The sequence below is a fragment of the Bubalus bubalis genome, chromosome 17, assembly GCF_019923935.1.
Source record: "Bubalus bubalis isolate 160015118507 breed Murrah chromosome 17, NDDB_SH_1, whole genome shotgun sequence".
NCBI lineage: Eukaryota > Metazoa > Chordata > Mammalia > Artiodactyla > Bovidae > Bubalus > Bubalus bubalis.
The window spans coordinates 56,210,680-56,229,305 of NC_059173.1; the positions used below are offsets into that span (position 1 = coordinate 56,210,680).

General features: G+C 42.1%; 1 protein-coding gene across 8 annotated transcripts in view; it reads left to right on the forward strand.

The window, feature by feature from the left end:
• Positions 1 to 6,450: 6,450 nt before the first annotated feature.
• Positions 6,451 to 18,626, forward strand: part of IL15 (interleukin 15) — a 93,469-nt gene continuing 81,293 nt past the window's right edge. For 2 of the 8 annotated variants that reach the window (XR_329399.3, XR_003104330.2), the window contains exons 1-2: positions 6,451 to 7,625; positions 7,902 to 8,137. Coding sequence is in view for 1 of the 8 variants with exons in the window: in XM_006079238.3 (XP_006079300.1) it covers positions 7,163 to 7,625; positions 7,902 to 8,132 (694 nt within the window). In the remaining 7 variants the exon portion in view is untranslated. Of the gene's footprint in view, positions 8,138 to 18,626 lie in introns of all 8 variants that reach the window. The other 6 variants (XM_025268106.2, XM_006079239.3, XM_006079238.3 and 3 more) reach the window with 5 other exon arrangements.

Genomic DNA, 18,626 nt, shown 5'->3' on the forward strand with positions numbered 1-18,626 from the left:
TAAGAAATCTTTACCTACGTCTAGATTGTAAAGCATTTTCTTTTATGCTTTCTTCTGGAAAGTTTATATATTTTTATCTTTTCCATTTTGGGCTATGAACCATTTGTGTTAATTTTCACAAATGATGTCATTGCTGTTGTTCAGTCACTCAGTTGTGTCTGATATTTGCGACTCCATGGACTGCAGCACGCCAGACTTCCCTGCCTTTCACTATCTCCTGGAGTTTGCTCAAACTCATGTCCATTAAGTCGATGATGCCATTCAAGCATCTCATCCTCTTTCACCCCCTTTTCCTGCCCTCAATCTTTCTTAGCATCAGGGTCTTTTCCAGTGAGTTGGCTCTTCGAATCAGGTGGCCAAAGTATTGGAGCTTCAGCTTTAGCAACATTCCTTCCAATGAATATTCAGGGTTGATTTCCTGTAGGAATGACTGGATTGATCTCCTTGCTGTCCAAGGGACTCTCAAGAGTTTTCTCCAGCACCATAGTTCGAAAGCATCAATTCTTCGGCACTCAGCTTTCTTTATAGTCTAACTCTCATACTTGTACGTGACAACTGGAAAAACCCTGGCTTTGACTAGATGGACCTTTGTCAGCAAAGTGATGTCTCTGCTTTTTAATATGCTGTCTAGGTTTACCATAACTTTTCTTCCAAGGAGCAAACATCTTTTAATTTCATGACTCCAGTACTGTCTGCAGTGATTTTGGAGCCAAGAAAATAAAGTCTGGCACTGTTTCCATTTTTTCCCCTTCTATTTGCTATGAAGTGATGGGACTGGATGCCATGATCTTAGTTCTATGAAGGTTGAGTTTTAAGCCAGCTTTTTCACTCTGCTTTTTCACCTTCATCAAGAGGCTGTTTAGTTCCTCTTCACTTTGTGCTATTTCTGAGGTTGTTGATACTTCACCCAGTAATCTTGACTTCAGCTTGTGATTCATCCAGCCTGGCATTTCCTATGATATTCTCTGCATATAAGTTAAATAACCAAGGTGAATATACAGCCTTGATGTAATCCTTTCCCAATTTGAAACCAGTCCATTGTTCCATTTCTGGATCTAACCATTGCATCTTGACCTGCATACAAGTTTCTTAGGAAGCATGTAAGCTGGTCTGGTATTCCCATCTCATTAAGACTTTTCCACAGTTTGTTGTGATCCACACAGTAAAAGTCTTTAGCGTAGTCAATGAAGCAAATGTTTTTTCTGGAATTCTCTTGCTTTCTCTATTATCCAATGAATGTTGGCAATTTGATCTCTGGTTCCTCTGCGTTTTCTAAATTCAGGTTGTACATCTGGAAGTTTTTGGTGCATGTACTGCTGAAGCCTAGCTTGAAGGATTTTGAGCATTACTTTGCTAGCATGTGAAGTGAGTGTAATCATACAGTAGTTTGAACATTCTTTGGCATTGTACTTCTTTGGTATTGGGATGAAAACTGACCTTTTCCATTTCTGTGGCCACTGCTGAGTTTCCCACATTGGTTGGCATATTGAGTGCAGCATTTTAACAGCATCATATTTTAGGATTTGAAATAGCTCAGCTGGAATTCCATCAGCTTCACTAGCTTTGTTCATAGTGATGCTGCCTAAGGTCCACTTGACTTCAAACTCCAGGATGTTGGGCTCTCAGTGCGTGACCACACCATCATAGCTTTCTAGGTCATTAAGACCCCCCCCGCCTTTTGTTTTTAATACTTCTTCTGGGTATTCTTGCCACCTCTTCTTAATCTCTTCTGCTTCTGTTAGGTCTTTACTGTTTATGACCTTTATTGTGCCCATCCTTGCATGAAATGTTCCCTTGATCTCCAATTTTCTTGGAGAGATCTCTAATTTTTCCCATTCTATTGTTTTCCTCTATTTCTTTACGTTGTTCATTTAAGAAGACCTTCTTATCTCTCCTTGCTATTCTCTGGATCTCTGCATTCAGTTGGGTATATCTGTTTTTTCCCTCTTGCTTTTAACTTCTCTTCTTTGTGTATGTATTAAATGCATACATACACATGTATATGTACAATACATATGTATATGTGTACATATGTATTTATATATGGAGAAGGCAATGGGAATCCAGTCCAGTACTCTTGCCTGGAAATTCCCATGGACGGAGGAGCCTGGTAGGCTGCAGTCCATGGGGTTGCTCAGAGTTGGACACGACTGAGCGACTTCACTTTCACTTTTCACTTTCATGCATTGGAGAAGGAAATGGCAACCCCTCCAGTGCTCTTGCCTGGAGAATCCCAGGGTGGCGAAGCATGGTGGGCTGCCATCTACGGGGTTGCACAGAGTCAGACATGACTGATGTGACTTAGCAGCAGCAGCAGTATTTATATACATACGTACACACATATCTATATGTTCTCAAAGTTTTGATTTTAGCAAGAATTTAAAACCAATAAATGACAGATGAAACTATTTTTTAACAAAAATAAACTCAAATATTTATATAGGGCCTATTTGCTAGCCATATGATCAAAATCAAAGTCAATGTCAGTTTAACTTGCTCATGTAGATATTACTGGTGTTGACTCTGGTTCACATCCTTTCATTAAAATTGTGACATATTGTAAAAAGTGCTTCATTTAAATTAGAGGACTAACTCAAGTAATGTGTCTTTTCCATCCTCAGCAAGTATATGTGATGAAAATGAAATCCCTTTTTATAATTAGTCATTGAAATAAATGCCAAAAAACCCAGTTATATTGTGTACATTTATAGTACACTCTCATAAACCTAAGTAAGGTAATTAATGTATTTTGAACTAGATTGTAATTGATAAGATCAATCTTCAAAGACTGTTCAGAGTAGTATTATTAGCACATTAAATTTCTCTTGGTTCTATTTAAACACCTTCTTACTAAATAACAAAACATTTAAGATACTATATACTTTTAATCATATTAAGTATTATGTCATTATTTAATTATTTTAAATTCATTTACAGCTTGACACTAGGGGCCCTTTCTCCTTCTATGCCACGGGCATGCTTTGACTCTGCAGTCCAAACAAAATTACTATCTTTAATGGGCATCTGCCGAAGGTATCAGCCACTAGTTCTTCTGTTTATGACCTGCAGCAGAGCTCTGCCAGCCTGTTGTCAGTGATTTTATTCAAATAATCTTTTTCATAAAGTAGTTGCAAATTTCATGGCAGTTTCATTACAGAAACACAAGGAGATCAGGAAGCAGAAGGGAACTGATGAGTTTCCTCCCTGGTGGCAGCTAAAATTACTCTAGAGCAAATAAAATATAACCGTCAGATACTGCCTGAGAGCAAAGGCTTCTTTTCTCAGAAGCCGTGGAAGGTGGGTCAGTTTAGAGGTGGCAGGGGTTAGGGGTAGACCCAAGCTAGACCACCCAAGATCAGATCCTTGTGGGGGACTACCCAACTGCATGTGAATTGCAGGAAAATTGTGAAATTTCTTGTGGCCTTGGTTTCTCCATCAGTAAAATGGAGGTAATAGTTGTTCATATTTCATAGCATTATCATGAGGATTTAATGAGCTAATTTTTGTCTTAGTAGGCACACTTCTAGGAACTACAGAAATCAAAGCTAGTATTGCTCTACCTCTGAGAAAGCAGTAATTTAAGAAACTCTTAAAAACTTTCTTTAAGAGGAAGAATGTTGCTCTTTGTTGTCAGGACCACCAAAAACACTGGAAGCAATCTCGAGGTAAGGTTTTAACCAAAATGGCACCTTGAGGGGTCCCAGTCTATGTTTTACATAGACCAGAAGGTCAGCTTTTTCTTGTTCTGTGATCTGCTCCTTAGGAGAACCATAAATAAGGTCACAGTCGTGGACTTTGAACACGAAGTCAGATGAGCTAACTTTCAACTGCTTTGATGTAGTCACCAAAGCTACAGAAAACATTCGTTAGCCATTTATTTTAAAGAAGACTAGCCAATTAGGTAATATTGTATTTTGAATGAAAAATCAGATATTAAAATTTATTCCATTATTATTTTATTATTTTTTTAATTCAAAGAAAGATTATTATTGTCACTTCTGTGAGATTTAGTTAATTTTTAACTTCTTTCTACATGGTACTTTTATTAGTTACCTTTAGGCAATTTGATCAATCTTGGCCTTTGCTTTTAATTTATACAGTGGGATTTACTTGTTCATTGGTGTGAGCAATTTTTAATACCCTGCCAAACAACCTGTGGCAACTGAAAATACAAGTTGCATACTTTAGATTTCTCTTTTTGAGGCACTGCAACAAAAACATGCTGAAAACCCAACCTCATTGAATTGCATGCATTTATATAACCAGTTCAAATATACATTTGTGTGTGTAATTGAGAAAACAAATTTGACCTACATGCTCAGGAGGCAAGTATGTAGTTGAGCAAAGTCTCTCCTACGGCCATCATCAGTTTCAATTTCAATTTGTCAATTTAAAAAATATTCACAACCTAAAAGCTAAGAGTTATGTTTTTTTTCAACGGGAATTTTTAGACCTTTGAGCCTGGGAGACAGCATCTCAAGTGACCCTGAGAGAACTGTGCTGAGGAGGCAAGGGGAGAAGCCAGGTTATATACAAGTTTTGCAACAAAGGGCCAGTAGTCTGAACGTCACATGATTGCTGTTAATTAAAGAAAACCAGATAGCCCTAGTTAAGGAACTTAGAGCTTTCTATGTATGGGAAGATGCAAGAGTCTGAGCTCACGGAAATCATTTCTTTCTTTTGCATCTCAGCTATCTGGGGCCAGTTTCTGGTGTTTTTCACATCCTGAGCTTCCTCTCCTCAGGGCTCACCATAGGGAGTGGCTGTAGTCCCATGGCTGCTAGCTCGAAGGTATTCTTCTCCTTCCTGAGTGCCCTTAGGGTTCACCAGCTCGCACTGGAGGGTTGCAATCACTGATGATTGTGACATCTTTGTTCACTGATGACGTCACATGTGTGTGTGCTCAGTTGTGTCCGACTCTTTACAACCCCATTGACTGTAGATGCCAGGTTTCTCTGTCTCTGGAATTTTCCAGGCAAGAATACTGGAGTAGGTTGCCATTTCCTACTCCAGGGGGTCTTCCTGACCCAGGGATCAACCTGCTTACCATGTGTCTCCTGCATTGGCAGGCAGATTCTTTACCACTGAGCCATAGGGCAGGAAATATTCCGTTCCTCAACTTTCTTGTCATTTGTGTTATTTTATCTCCTGACTAAATGCTTCATATTTCATTCAGTCCATCTTGTTCTAGAGTTTATACATGTATTAGAAGCTCAATCAACATCCAGAGACCATTTATACTGATTGTATTTTACAGTTTGGCTACATGAAGAAAATTCCCATCAGTTTCACAGCACCATGAAAACTTCTCCAGTAGCTCAGAAAATTCATGGCGGCCACGTATTAAAAGTGTGCTGTCAGACACTGATGTCTCTCAGCCCTGGGGTCAGCCAGAGCCACCAGGCTAGTGAGCTCCAGCTAAGAGTAACTTTTCTAAAGTGCTCTTAGGCAGCCAAGTGCAGCATGTAATGACCTGACCTCTGGTGGCAGTGATATTTACTTCTGCTAGTTGTTGCTGAATGAAGCCAAAGAGGGGCCTTCCTATCTGGACAACTGCTTCAGCCATCAGCTGCAGATCACACAACATCTGTAGGGGGGCTGAAGGACGTATGGGAGTTCATCTTGCAGGAGCCAAGAAAGACTGGAGCAGTTCAAGTCGATGAGCAGACACAGATCCACTTCTCCGTCATTAATTTCCATATTCACATACACACATGTTTTGCCTTTGGGGCTGCTATGTCTATTGTAACAGAAACCAATCCTGTACACACCTGATCTCAGGATGCATGTTTGTTCTGCAAATCAGAGCTTCAGTGTATAGTTAGTCCCCTGCATACAAAAATCTCGGAGTTGAATTCCGAGAGCACATTCCTTAAGTCCAACAAAGTTAGCCTAGGTGCCCAACTAACACAGTCAGTTATATAGTACTGTACCATAATAGTTTTATAACACTTTTCACTCAAATAGTACATAACACATGCAAAAAATAAACATTTTAAATCTTATAGTACAGAACCTTGAAAAGTACAGTAGCATGTATCAGTACCAACTACATCACTGTTACTTTTACCTTACTTCCAGAGATTCTGAGCTTGAAATATACTGAGCTACTATACTCTATACAGTACTGTATAGTAAAGTGCACAGAAGCACAGTCACTTGTAGACAATGCACATACATGACAATGTATGCCAGACAAATGAGCTAACTCATATGACTGGATGTGTGAACGCACATTTGCATCTTTGAAAGTTTACAACTTGAAAGTTTGTATGTAGGGGACTTAGCTTTGCCATGGACAAGTCTGATTGGATTTTAAATCACTGGCATTATCATAGGAAAAATCAGTATTACATTGTCTTAAACAGAAAAGAATAATTGCTTTATTTCTTTAAATATAATTTCCAACTATGGTAAAATTTTGAATGGTTGTAAAAGAGTATTTACATTTTCATCTCATTTTGTTGATAGTGACTACCTAGAGCTCAAACTTTTCATAAAAAGTGAAGTGATTTTATATGGAACTTTAGGTACATTTAATATTTAAATCACTTCTAATATGTTTCTATTTTATTTTTAACATGTTTATGTGATGCAAAAGAAAGTTAGTGAAATGCTTTACCAAGCTCTGGGGAGCTTTATTTTTTCTATGACATAACTCTGAAAAATTTGGGGAAGCACCCTTCCCTTAGGGATTTTCAGTGATTCACAATGTGTGCAAGATTCTCCAAAGTGCCTCCAAAAAACTGAAACCTTTTCTGCAGGCTTTAAGGCATTAGAATACCTTAGCCTCAAGGAACTTGGTTCTTTCAGCAGTAACACCCTACAATAACAACATTTCACATGGTCCTATTGTAATATGTCACACTGGACTATGCACTAGACTGGGAAAGTGGCCGGCAGCCAGGCTCCTTTCAATTTCATTCACCCTCCGTGCCAACTGCCTTGGACAAAGTAGTCGCCCAGACGTCTTCCTTCCATGGTTTCTTTAGCAGAACTTCAGCTTCCCGTCTACCTACCGGGGAGGGTCAAGGTCTGAGGCAGCCGCCCATCCCTACTCAACACATTTTCCCTCTCTTGCAGACGCCTTGGACCTGCGCCGCGCCCAGGTCTCAGTCGCAGCTCAGACAGCCTCGCGTCCCATGGGCCCGTGGATGCGCAGATGGACTTCGGGTCACCTTCTCGCTCCTTCCCTGCATGTGTCCCAAGAGGGAGGGATAGGCCAAGGCCACGGCCAACGTCCCAGGAGGCGGGGCAGGAGCGCCTAGCCTGCCTTCCTCCCCCCTGCCCTCCAGGTTCTGCGCCCCCGGGCTTGGCACTGGAGTACACCTCCCAGGGGGCGTGGAGCCAAGACACCTGGGGCACCCGGCCAAGAGCTGCTGCCACCCGCCCCTCCCCCAGCCTGCGCTGGGGGTGTTTATCTTGGCCGTTCCTCCTCGCTCTCTTCTCTTTCACTTTTCTTTTCGTTGGGGGTTGGGACTCCTTGGGTTCCAGGAGCCCAGGGAAACCCCAGCTGATTTGTTTGTGGCCGCAGAGGCCCGACGCCCGGGATGGGAGCCGGGTGACCGCGCCCGCCCCGCTGCACTGCCTGCCGCCCCTGACCCTGCAGCCCGGAGTCGATGGAGGTACAGAGCTTGGCTTCTCCGCTTCGGGAGGGGAGGTGCTGGTGGCTGGAAAGGGCAAGGGAATTTTCCCCGAAAGCCTTCGTCTCGGTCCCCTCCCAGCACTGGCCGGACCCACCCGTCTCCCCGCCGACTAGCTGCCAGCCGGGCCGCCCCGCCCTCTTACGGGGGAAACACTTGACCGTGACTTCGGTTTTCGGTGGCGCTAGGCGCAGAGGTTTTTCCCCTTCTGACCCTTTATTCCTGTCGCGGGCTCTCCACGCCATCCTCCGCTTCCAGCCGAGCACAGACTGCTAGTCCACTTGTGGCTCCCGCGCGGGTCCCCAGCGGCCCCGCGGTGCGCTCTGCTCTTTCCGCGGGGTGCCGTGCGCTCCACCTACTCCGCGCCGGGAGGCGGAGAGCAAGGGAAGCGCACCCGGCTGCCCGCGCCGAGCTGCGGGGTTCGGAGAAAGAGAAGTCCTGCCGCACAGAGCGCTGAGTTCTGCACCTCATCCAGCTCAGAAAGTTCAAGTAAGGTACTGCAGTTCCCCGCTTCTTCCCTCCCTCCTCCCAAACCTCCCACCGACCGTTGCCAACTCGCCGACCGGTGCCAACTCCTGTGTGAGCTTGCACGTCTGACTCTATGTTTGTCAGTCAAATTGCCCTCCTCTTTTTTGATCAGGACACTTATCTGCCTTGGAAGAGGAATTTATAGAATGGCTACCTTTTGACAGTCAGGCCTGGCTTTATATTATTTCCGGAAAATCAGTGCTAGAAACTTCAAAGAAATGCAGGAGACTTGTATTGCTGTGAACTGCTTATTCAAAGGGGCTTTAAATGAAAATTCAGTTAATTTTTCCAAGTGTTGTTGAGATGTTGCAAGCATATACAATGTATTTGAATTTAGCTTATAATGTATTGAATTTAACTTGATTTTCTATGCGTTTAAAAGTTTCTTAACGTCGAAGTATACGTAAAGCAAGGTTAATTTTTAAGTGATGCTTATAATAGGTTCTTAAATAGGGTGAATCAGAAGTTTCAAAACTGGAAGTAAAGTGGTTGTCACTAGCGATTCCCATGATGTTTTTAAACACTACTGTCTGATGTTATGACACTGGGGATGGCATCTCCTTGTAACTGATAGGCATTCTCATTTTGTCAGTGTGTTTAAAGCGGCTTAGTTGATTTGACTGAATAAACAGATGAGATCTAGGTGGTTACAGCATCCTACTCTGCAGAGGTGGATGTTCTATGATAATGCATCAAGGTACAAGATACATTAAACTCCTGTCGTTTTATTGGAAAGCAGTGCAGAGAGCATGATAGATAAAGAGGGAGCAGATACAAAGAGAGAAACATAAAGATATAGAAAGGAAAGGACTGATGACAAAGCAATAGCCATTTTAGAGTTAAAAAATGGTGAAAAAAATTAAAATTTTGCTTAATAAAGTTAAGAAGTCTAGAAGATTGTGAAGGTTTGTTCTGGTAGGCAGAAAAGGCACATCCTTGTATTTCTTCCTCAGTTTTCTTGCAGAGTTTTGATCATACTCAGAATGGCCTTTCCAGCAGGATTGTCTGCTCTAGGACAGGGTGACAGAGGGGTTAGGTTGGGTGCTGGCCTGGACTTGTGGTAGGCAGAATGTTCACCATTCTCTGCTGATTTGGAATGGAAACTCCAGAACCTGATTTAAAGCTACAGTTTCTGGAATTAGGAATTTTCCTACAGCTTACTAGGTGGGTTTAAGAAAAACAATTTGATGCTTTTTGTTTTAATCCATGAAATTAATATGTAAATGTCAACAGCTGTATCTCAGGACATAATGTTTGTCAGTGAAATACATGTTTATAAATTTCTTTGGAGGAAGGGGGAAAGCAGTGGTCTAAAGTTTGATAATTGAAAATTTTAAATCCTAAAAGGGTCTCCATCTCAGGTTTTATCAAACCTGGACTTCGGGAAGGCTGTGAATAAAGGGACTTTTTCTGAAGAAAATAGCAGTAACTCTAATGATCTTTTTAAATGGATCTTGAACACAAAACAGTTTGAAAAACATTAAAAACTTACAAAACTGCCCTTTCTTCCTGTCTCCCATTGAGTATACTAAGTTTTATTCATTATGTAACAGTTCCTTTGCAGGTTAGTTAGTGATAATGCAGAGAGTGATAATGCAGAGAGTCCTGTTTCAGGTCCACAACTTGAACTATGGGAAATAATATGAATCATAGCTAACACTTGATGACTTCTTATTATGTCCCAGACATTGTTCTAAATATGTGTGTAGTTTTTTTTTTAAATATCATAATAAACTTTTGTGGTAGTAGGGACTGTATTTTATAACTGGAGAAATTGAACCATAGAGTCATTAAATAACTTTCCCAAAGTCACAGAGAGAGAAAGTGGTAGAGATTTAAAAACACCAGTATTTATGAAGGCTATTATTTCCATAGAAATATTTCTCACAATTTGACAGTGACAGCCATGATTTCATTGCAATGTAGTGTGAGATAATGATGGAACACTGGTTTTATAGTAACACTTATATGGTACTTTCATTCTAACATTATTAATTATATATTTAAAGATTACATTTAAGAACAAATAGTAGTCACATCACATGGATGTCTATATGAGTTTGGTTCTTGAAGAAAATCTTTTTATGGTTCCTGAATGAAAACATTTGTCCATTTCACATAGTTTTTGCTGATAGAGCTTGACAAATGGTAGGCAAATGTGGATTGATGTATGTCTGTATCTAGCATTCATCCAAGTGAAAGGCTGGGATTGAGGGAGTCTTCAGAAGACATTCACATAACACAGGGGAGGTGGGTGTGGTCAACTGTATGGGAAGTCTCCTTTTCAGAAAATATTTCTGGTCTGAGTGTTGGCAAGAAGCCAGCTTCTTTCTTTAGCTCAATATTAGCTCTTATATTTATTGATCCAGTGGTTACAGATTATTGTGTGAGACTATTGAGTTGAACATTGTTTATATGCTGGCTGGTATCCTATTTTATGGATTGGGTGGAAACATCCCATAGGAAAGTTGAGAGAACATTTGTGAGTTTTGCTAGTAGTATTTACTCCTAATTAATCGTGAATTTTATTAAAATAACTGCGGTCAACTTTGTATGTGTTATTATTTACTAACTTGCTGCATGTCGGGGAATGTTACCCTTTTTTTAAGTTATTCAGTACTAGAATCAGAAATAGGAAATAAAATGCTCTTTGATCTCAGCTCAATCCAATGGTAGTATTTGTACATATTCTATATCTGGAGGCAGAGTATGTGTACTCATATATTTTCCAGTGTTTTATCCCACTGAAAATCTAATGGTGCACGGCAGGTCATTTTTTGGAAGAGCAGAAGACTGTATATGGACCACATGAAAATGAATTTTAAAAAGTCAGAATGCCTATTAGGTGGCCATGTTCTAAGTCACGTCTTTTCCAAATGCTGAAGGAGAGTGACAGAAAGTGTTTGGTTAAGTAAAGGAACTGAAACTGAAAATGATCCCAGAAGAGGAAAATATGATGACTGTAAGGTTGGGGGTGGGGATTCTAACGATCTTTGTGACATACCAGCCCAGTGACGTAGGCAATGAAACCTGCACCACTGAAGTCTCCTTACCTGCTCTTCTGCTCATACGCCTTCTGACACAACTTTGGGAGAGGAAGTACATTGGCCCTTGAATGACAGAAGTTTAAACTGTGAGATCTACTTATATGAGACTTTTTTGGACAGTAAATACCACAGTGCTACAGTATCCGTGGCTGGTTGACTCTGTGATGCAGAACTATGGACACTAAGGAACCGAGGTACCCAGGGCTTGCTGTAAGTTACAGCAGATTTTCCATGGAGCGGAGTGTTGGAGCCCCAACCCTGCGTTATTCAAGCGTCATCTGTATCATTTGCACACTTTTAGCACTGACTGCTAACATTTTCAAATTATTTTCTAATTGAACATTTTAGTTAGATCTTTAGCCATATATTTTTCCAACTTGTTTGCTCTCCTTACTCCTCGGCGAGCTTCCCAGATGGCGCAGTGGTAAAGAATTCGCCTGCCAATGCAGGAAACATAGTTTCCATGGAAAATTCCATGCATAAAGGAGCCTCGCACACTACAGTTCATGGAGCTGCAGAGTCAGATGCAACTAAGCACACACAGAAATACACCTCAGCACCAAAAAGAAGCATATACTTAGAGATTCCATTTTAAAATAAATATTAATATTTATATTGTGAAAATTATTATTTATGTTATTTTAAGCATAGTTATTAGTACACAACTAACCAAAATAACCCATTCACTTTTGATAAGTAATTATTGCTGCTGCTGCTGCCGCTAAGTCGCTTCAGTCGTGTCCTACCCTCTGCAGCCCCATAGACGGCAGCCCACCAGGCTCCGCCGTCCCTGGGATTCTCCAGTCAAGAACACTGGAGTGGGTTGCCATGTCCTTCTCCAATGCATGAAAGTGAAAAATGAAAGTGAAGGCGCTTAGTCGTGTCCAACTCTTAGTGACCCCATGGACTGCAGCCCTCCAGGCTCCACTGCTTTGATTTAAAGAAGTGTCTCTAATAGCAATTTTCCCCCTTTCCCCTATGATTGACACCCTGGACAGGCAAGGCACGAAGCAGGATTCTGAGTGGAGGCGAGGTCCACCTTTCTTTTGTAAAATGGGACAAGCATGGTTATGAAAGAGGAAGAGGGAAAAGAGAACTTGCTAGAAATCTGCTTGCTTCAGGGTCATTTCAGGCATATCATTCATAAAAAGGGGCTCCTATGGAAGTAGTGGATCTGGAAATTCATTTCTTTAGAACTCTCTGTGGTCGTTCAGACCTTGGAAAGTCATGGAGGTTCCCTGACGAGCTCTGATCTAGTTCAGCCTTATCCCCAACAGCCCCTTCCCATGGTTTCTGAACTGCCAGGGCTCACTGTGCTTCAAAGCAAGTGTGTGTGTGTGTCCACACACATGTGTGAGTGTGCCTTGTGGGGCAGACAATAAAAGAGGGAATCTGGCTGCAATAGAGTCTTCCCAATGATAGGACTGAAGAGTAGGTTCTAGTCAGGCTTAGACAGCCTTTGTAGCTTCATTTCCAGTCATCTCTTCTGTGCTCCAGACACACTTGCCATACATATACCTCATCACTCCTTGACAGCCAAGTGTCCTGCTCACAAAGCCCACCCTCTCTAACTTTGGCTGCCCCTTTCTACTGCCCAGGAAAAAGTATTCTCTCCCTTCTCTGAATTTATTTGGTGCTGTCTACATTCCTTTATGGGCTTCCCAGGTGGCACTGGTATAAAGAACCTGCCTGCCAGTGCAACAGACATAAGAGATGCAGATTCACTCCCTGGGTCAGGAAGATCCCCTAAAGGAGGGCATGGCAACCTACTCCAGTGTTCTTGCCTGGAGAATTCCATGGAGAGCAGAGCCTGGCAGGCTACAGGCCACAGGGTCACAAAGAGTTGAACGTAATTGAAGCAACTTAGCAGGCACACGAACATTCCCCTGTAATAGCATTTCTCTCTGTGAATTCATCTTATTATGTGTCTGTCTCTACACTTACATTCTGAGTAAAGACAGGACAATGTGTCCCATGTCCCCAGCCAGGGGTTGGACACGTAGGTGACTTCTATTGACTTCAGTGATCATTGAACAGTTTAACAGCTAAGCAGAGGCATATACAAAACAGGTAGGAAACAAGAAACTCAGCAAAACACATTGCTGGAACATTATCATATAGGCAGTATTTTAGGAAAATTAGTGTAGGATAGGCTTTATTGAAGAGAAGAAAGAATTGGAGCTAAGGAAACCAGCCAGAAGTCCATTCAGGGATATGCTCTTGTTCCTATCATCTTCTCAAGGACCTGCCTGTGTCATTTTGCCTGCTAAGTCGCTTCAGTCACATCCGGCTCTTTGGGATCCTTTAGACTGTAGCTCGCCAGGTTCCTCTGTTCATGGGATTCTCCAGACAAGAATGCTGGAGTGAGTTGCCATGCTCTTCTCCATGGGGTCTTCCCAACCCAGGTCTCCCGCATCTCCTGCATTGGCAGGCAGGTTCATTGTTACTAGTACCACCTGGGAAACTGAGCTAATGCTAGCAATTCTTCTTTTTTTAAAATTCGTCATCAGTTTTTCTTCTGTCTCTAATGAGTCTTTCCTTCACCATGCAGCTTTGCTATAATTTTTCCCATTAAAAAGGGAAACCAGAAAGACTCTCTTGATCTCATGTTTCTCTCCAGCTACCACCTGGTTTTTCTGTCCCCATTTTATAGGACAACCTTGATAGAACAACTCTGGTCCGTATCCAGCATGTCTTTCTCATCTTCTCTTGACCCAGCGAGACAGTCATCCCCACCACCCTGTGAAAAATGCACTTGTCAAAGGTACTAGGAACCCACGAGAAATCCAGTAACCAGAGCTTGGTCTGCTTCCTAGGTGCCACATTAGCAGAACCGGAAGGTTCTTTGTATGGCTTCCAGGGAATCCCTCATCCTGATTGTCCTTTTTCCTCACCAGCATCAAATTTAGTCTCCTTTGCCACCTCACTTTCTTAACCTCTGAATATAGGCATCTGAGGGCTCAGTTCATGGCCTTTTCTCTGTCTATGCTCACTCCCTTGGTGATCTTAGTCTCTTGGCTTTCAATACCTTCCTAAATGATGACTCATCAATGTATGTGTTAGTCATGACCCCTCTCTGAATTCCAGAGTTATACATAAAAGTCCCTTCACCACTCCCAATCGGATATCTAGTGCTCATTGGATTCTTGTGAAGTGAAAGTCACCCAGTTGTGTCCAACATTTGGGACCCCATGGACTGTAGCCCGCCAGGCTCCTCTGTCCATGGGATTTCCCAGGCAAGAATACTGAAATAGGCTGCTGTGCCCTTCTCCAGGGGATCTTCCCGACCCAGGGATCGAACCCGAATCTCCTGCATTGCAGGCAGGTTCTTTGCTGTTTGAGCCACCAGATGGTAAAGACCTGGATTCCTGACTTTACCCCCAAAATTGCTACACCCATGACAAGTCCATTCTTGTAACTGCACAGATCACCAATCAACCTATTAACCGTGGAGTATTCCCTTCTTCCCCTTCACACCCCGCCATTTATTCCGCTGAATCACTTAGCTGTGCCTTCAAAATAGATCCCACGTCTGCCCAGGTCCAGGTCACTATTATCCTGTCTCGAGGTACAGTGGCAAGAGTGGGTCTCTCTTTTGCAACTCTTGTCCCTCCCCTCGCCCCCCACCAAAGTTTCAGTTATCTGTTTTTACTTACATTTTTCTTATCTACAAACAAATGAAAACCACTCCAGTATGTCGTGGCTTAAAAAAACAATAGCATGTTATTTGTCATGATTCCGAGATTTGGGCTACATGCAGCTCCTCCAAGGCTGCTGGGAGTGACGCACCCAGGAAGATTTCCTCATCTTCCTGCCACACACCCAGGCGGATCTAGCACCTGGTGTCTACAGTCTAGCACTGGACTGGCTATGAAATTAAAGGCACCTCCTTTCTTTCTTCCTTTTCCATAAGAAATAGTTCTTATTAGTGGTTGAGCATGCCATTTCTTTAGAGATTTAGGGATCTAGAGACTTTCTCCGTCCTTCTTTTTGTTTAGCCGGTGGTGCTTTTAAGGGGGGTACATTTTTCTTATAAACCTTGGAGGCTTCCCATTTGTCTATTAAGGATCGGTCCATTGGAAAAGACATACCCAGAAAACTCTTGAGACAGGCTGCAGCTGACCTTGACTGTGAGTCAGAATGCTGTAGGAAAAACCTTCAAGGTCTTTAGAAACTGCTTTTCCTCCTGGACAGGGTCTATGAGGTGCCACCTTAAATCTCTTCTAGGTCTTAATGAGACATCTTCCAGCCACATGCTTGATTTAATATTTAACCTCAGGGGACACTGTACTAATAGACCCTGGATTTGATCTTTGTCCTAAGACTGCTTCTTTGAGAATCTTGTGTTGCCTCGAGAGGCAAGAAGGACAGTAATTTTTGTTTTCCAACCTCATAAGTCCTAGTTTGAATGATTTCCTCTAAGTACAACTTGAACATTTTAGTTCCTCTTTCTCTTCCTGTAATTAATCCTAGGTCACAGAGTAAAGCCGATTATCACATTCAGAAATTTTCTTAGCCAGGTCCACAAGTTTTTATTAGACACATTTTCTTTTGTTCATACTATTGCAGGCAGTTATGCAGCATGGAATCACCTTCTCTCCAGCCTCTAATAATGATTTCATCACACCCTTTCTAGGCTCACTAACAGTGAGTATCCGTGCTACATACTCCTCAGGTGTCTACTCCTCACCTGAGCTCATACCAATTTCAGTCAATTATTAATTACCATGTATTTAACTACCCCCAAATTTAGTAGGGTAAGATAAGAATTATTTTATATGTTTGAAGCTCCGAGTGTAGAAATTTGGACAGGATCCCATGGCAATGGCTTGTCTCTATGTCAGAATGTCTGTGATCTCAGTTGTTATGACTCCAAAGGTCCAGGATTGTCCGAGATTGTACAAGAAATTGGGTCATGTGTGGGGCCTCGGTTCTGCCTGTTGCCTGGTTTCCTTTGTTCTTCTCCACTTCACTTTTTCTACGTGACTAGATTGGACTCATTCGCAACATAGTGGTCTCAGGGTTGTCAGACTCCTCACGCAGTACCCAGCTTCTATAAAAGAGGAAGTGGAAACTGCCGAGGCTCGGAAAGCCTAGGTCTGAAATTCCTAGACTGTCCAGTTTGTCTCATTTTATCAGGAAAAGCAAGTCCGGAGGCCATCTCGATTCAAGAGGAGAGGACATAGACTCAGCCTCCTGCTGGGCTGTATGTTACGCTTGTTCCTAGAAGGAAGACGTTGATTAGTGGCCACTGTCTTGGAGATCATCTGCCACACGTTGTGATCCTGTTAAAGCCTTGATCCGGTCATGCCACTCCTCTATTCAGAACTCTCCGTTGCCTACTCATTTTACTTCAGTAAAAGCCAAATTCTATTATAGTAGTCAGTAAGGCCCTCAGTGATTTGTCCCTCTGTTACCTCATCTTCTCCTCCTCTTTTAGCTCAGGGCTTTGGTAACTCTGACAACCTTTCTTTTTAAAAATTATTTATTTTCAATGGAAGGATAATTGCTTTACAATATTGTATTGGTTTCTGCCATCTATCAACATGAATCAGCCATAAGTATGCATATGTCCCCTCCCTCGTGAACCTCATTCCCATCTCTCACCCCATCCCACCCCTCTAGTTTGTCACAGAGCCCCAGTTTGAGCTTCCTGAGTCTTACAGCAAGTATGGTAATGTGTATGTTTCCACGCTACACTCTCCATTCATCCCACCTTCTCCTTCCCCTCTCGTGTCCACAAGTCCGTTTTCTATGTCTGTGTCTCCATTGCTGCCTTGCAAATAGGTTCATCAGTCCCATCTTTCTAGATTCCATATATATGCATTGATATATGGTATTTGTTTCCATTCATTGTGTGTACTGTGCTGTTCTTGTCTCTGGGTCTTTGAACTTGCTATTCTTCTGCCTAGAACGCTTCCTTTCAGATGTGGCCCACTCCCTTACCTCATGCGGGGCTTGGCTCAAATACCCGCCTTCCTGGGAGGCTTTCCCTGACTGGTGTACTTCCTGTTGCATTACCACATACACTGTCTCTCAGCTCAAACATTTCTCCAGACACCCATAACTACCCGACATACCACCAGGTTTCTGCTACCTTATCCAAAACACTTAGGGTCAGATGTCTTTGGAATTCAGATTTTTTTCAGCCTTTGGAAAGGTAATTGTGATAGACTGAGTTGTGTCTCTCCCTCTCCCCACTAAATCCATGTATAGAAGTTCAGCCTCCAATGTGACAACATTTGGAGACAGTGCTTTCAGGAGTAATTCAGGGTAAGTGAGGTCAAAAAGGCGGGGCCCTAATGGACTAGAACTGCTGTCTTTATAAGATGAGAAAGAGACCTTAGGAGTCCACATGTGCAGAGGAAAGGCTGTGTGCAGACCTAGTGAGAAGGGGGCTGCCTGCAAGCCAGGAAGCAAGACCTCACCAGAAACCAACCATTCCAGCACCTTGACCTTGTACTTCCAGCCTCCAGAACTATGAGAAAATAAATTTCCATTGTGTGACCCACCCCATCTATGGTATTCTGCAATGGCAATCCTAGAAGAACAGACTAATAAAGTGACATAATGCCTTTGCTATATATCATGTGACAACTCTGGTATATAGTAAGCTTATTCAGGAAGCTACTCAAAAGTGAAACAGATACAGATTCTAAGTAGTTTTATGCCAGTTCATGTTTTGTTAACCAACAAATTAAGCAAAACCTTCAGTTCTTAGAGTCTTTTCAATTTAAGATTTTCAGATAAGGGATGATGTTTTATTCAGTCATGTTTGTTAATTCCCACCTTTCCCCATTTGTACATGAGCTACAGGAGAGCATTTTTGTTATTTTGTTCATTGGCATATCCCTATCATCTGTTAGTGCTTGGCAAATGGTTGTGCCTCATAAATATTTGCTGAATGAATGCCAAAGAATATGATATGTTCAAAGTAATGGGGAATAAAACAAGAGCTATGTCAAGGAAGGTCTAATTTATTCATATGCTTTATTTGTTCATAGAATTTATTTGTAATAATTTTGAGTGCCTACTATGGGCCAGGCACTCTTCAAAGCCCTTGACTGGCTTTGATTCAGTTGGAGGTTCAAAGTGCAGGGAAGATCCTGATGACTTTCAGATTTTAATCTTGGGAATCAGGAAAAGTAAACACTGTAGGAACCGATATGGATTGTGGCTAAAATGTGAGGGGAAGTCAGGGAAATGGATGAGTTTCATTTTAGAAACCTCAAAATTGAGGAAAAAGTGGAACAGAAAGCCAAAAATGTCCGGTGACTCATTAGAAGTACTGCACTAAAGACTGGGTGGGCTATTAGTCCAAGAGATGTTGGTTTATGAGTTCACTGTCAGGAATTACTGACTGAAGCCAATTGTGTGAATATTTCTCCAGGAGGCAAATGTAAGTAGA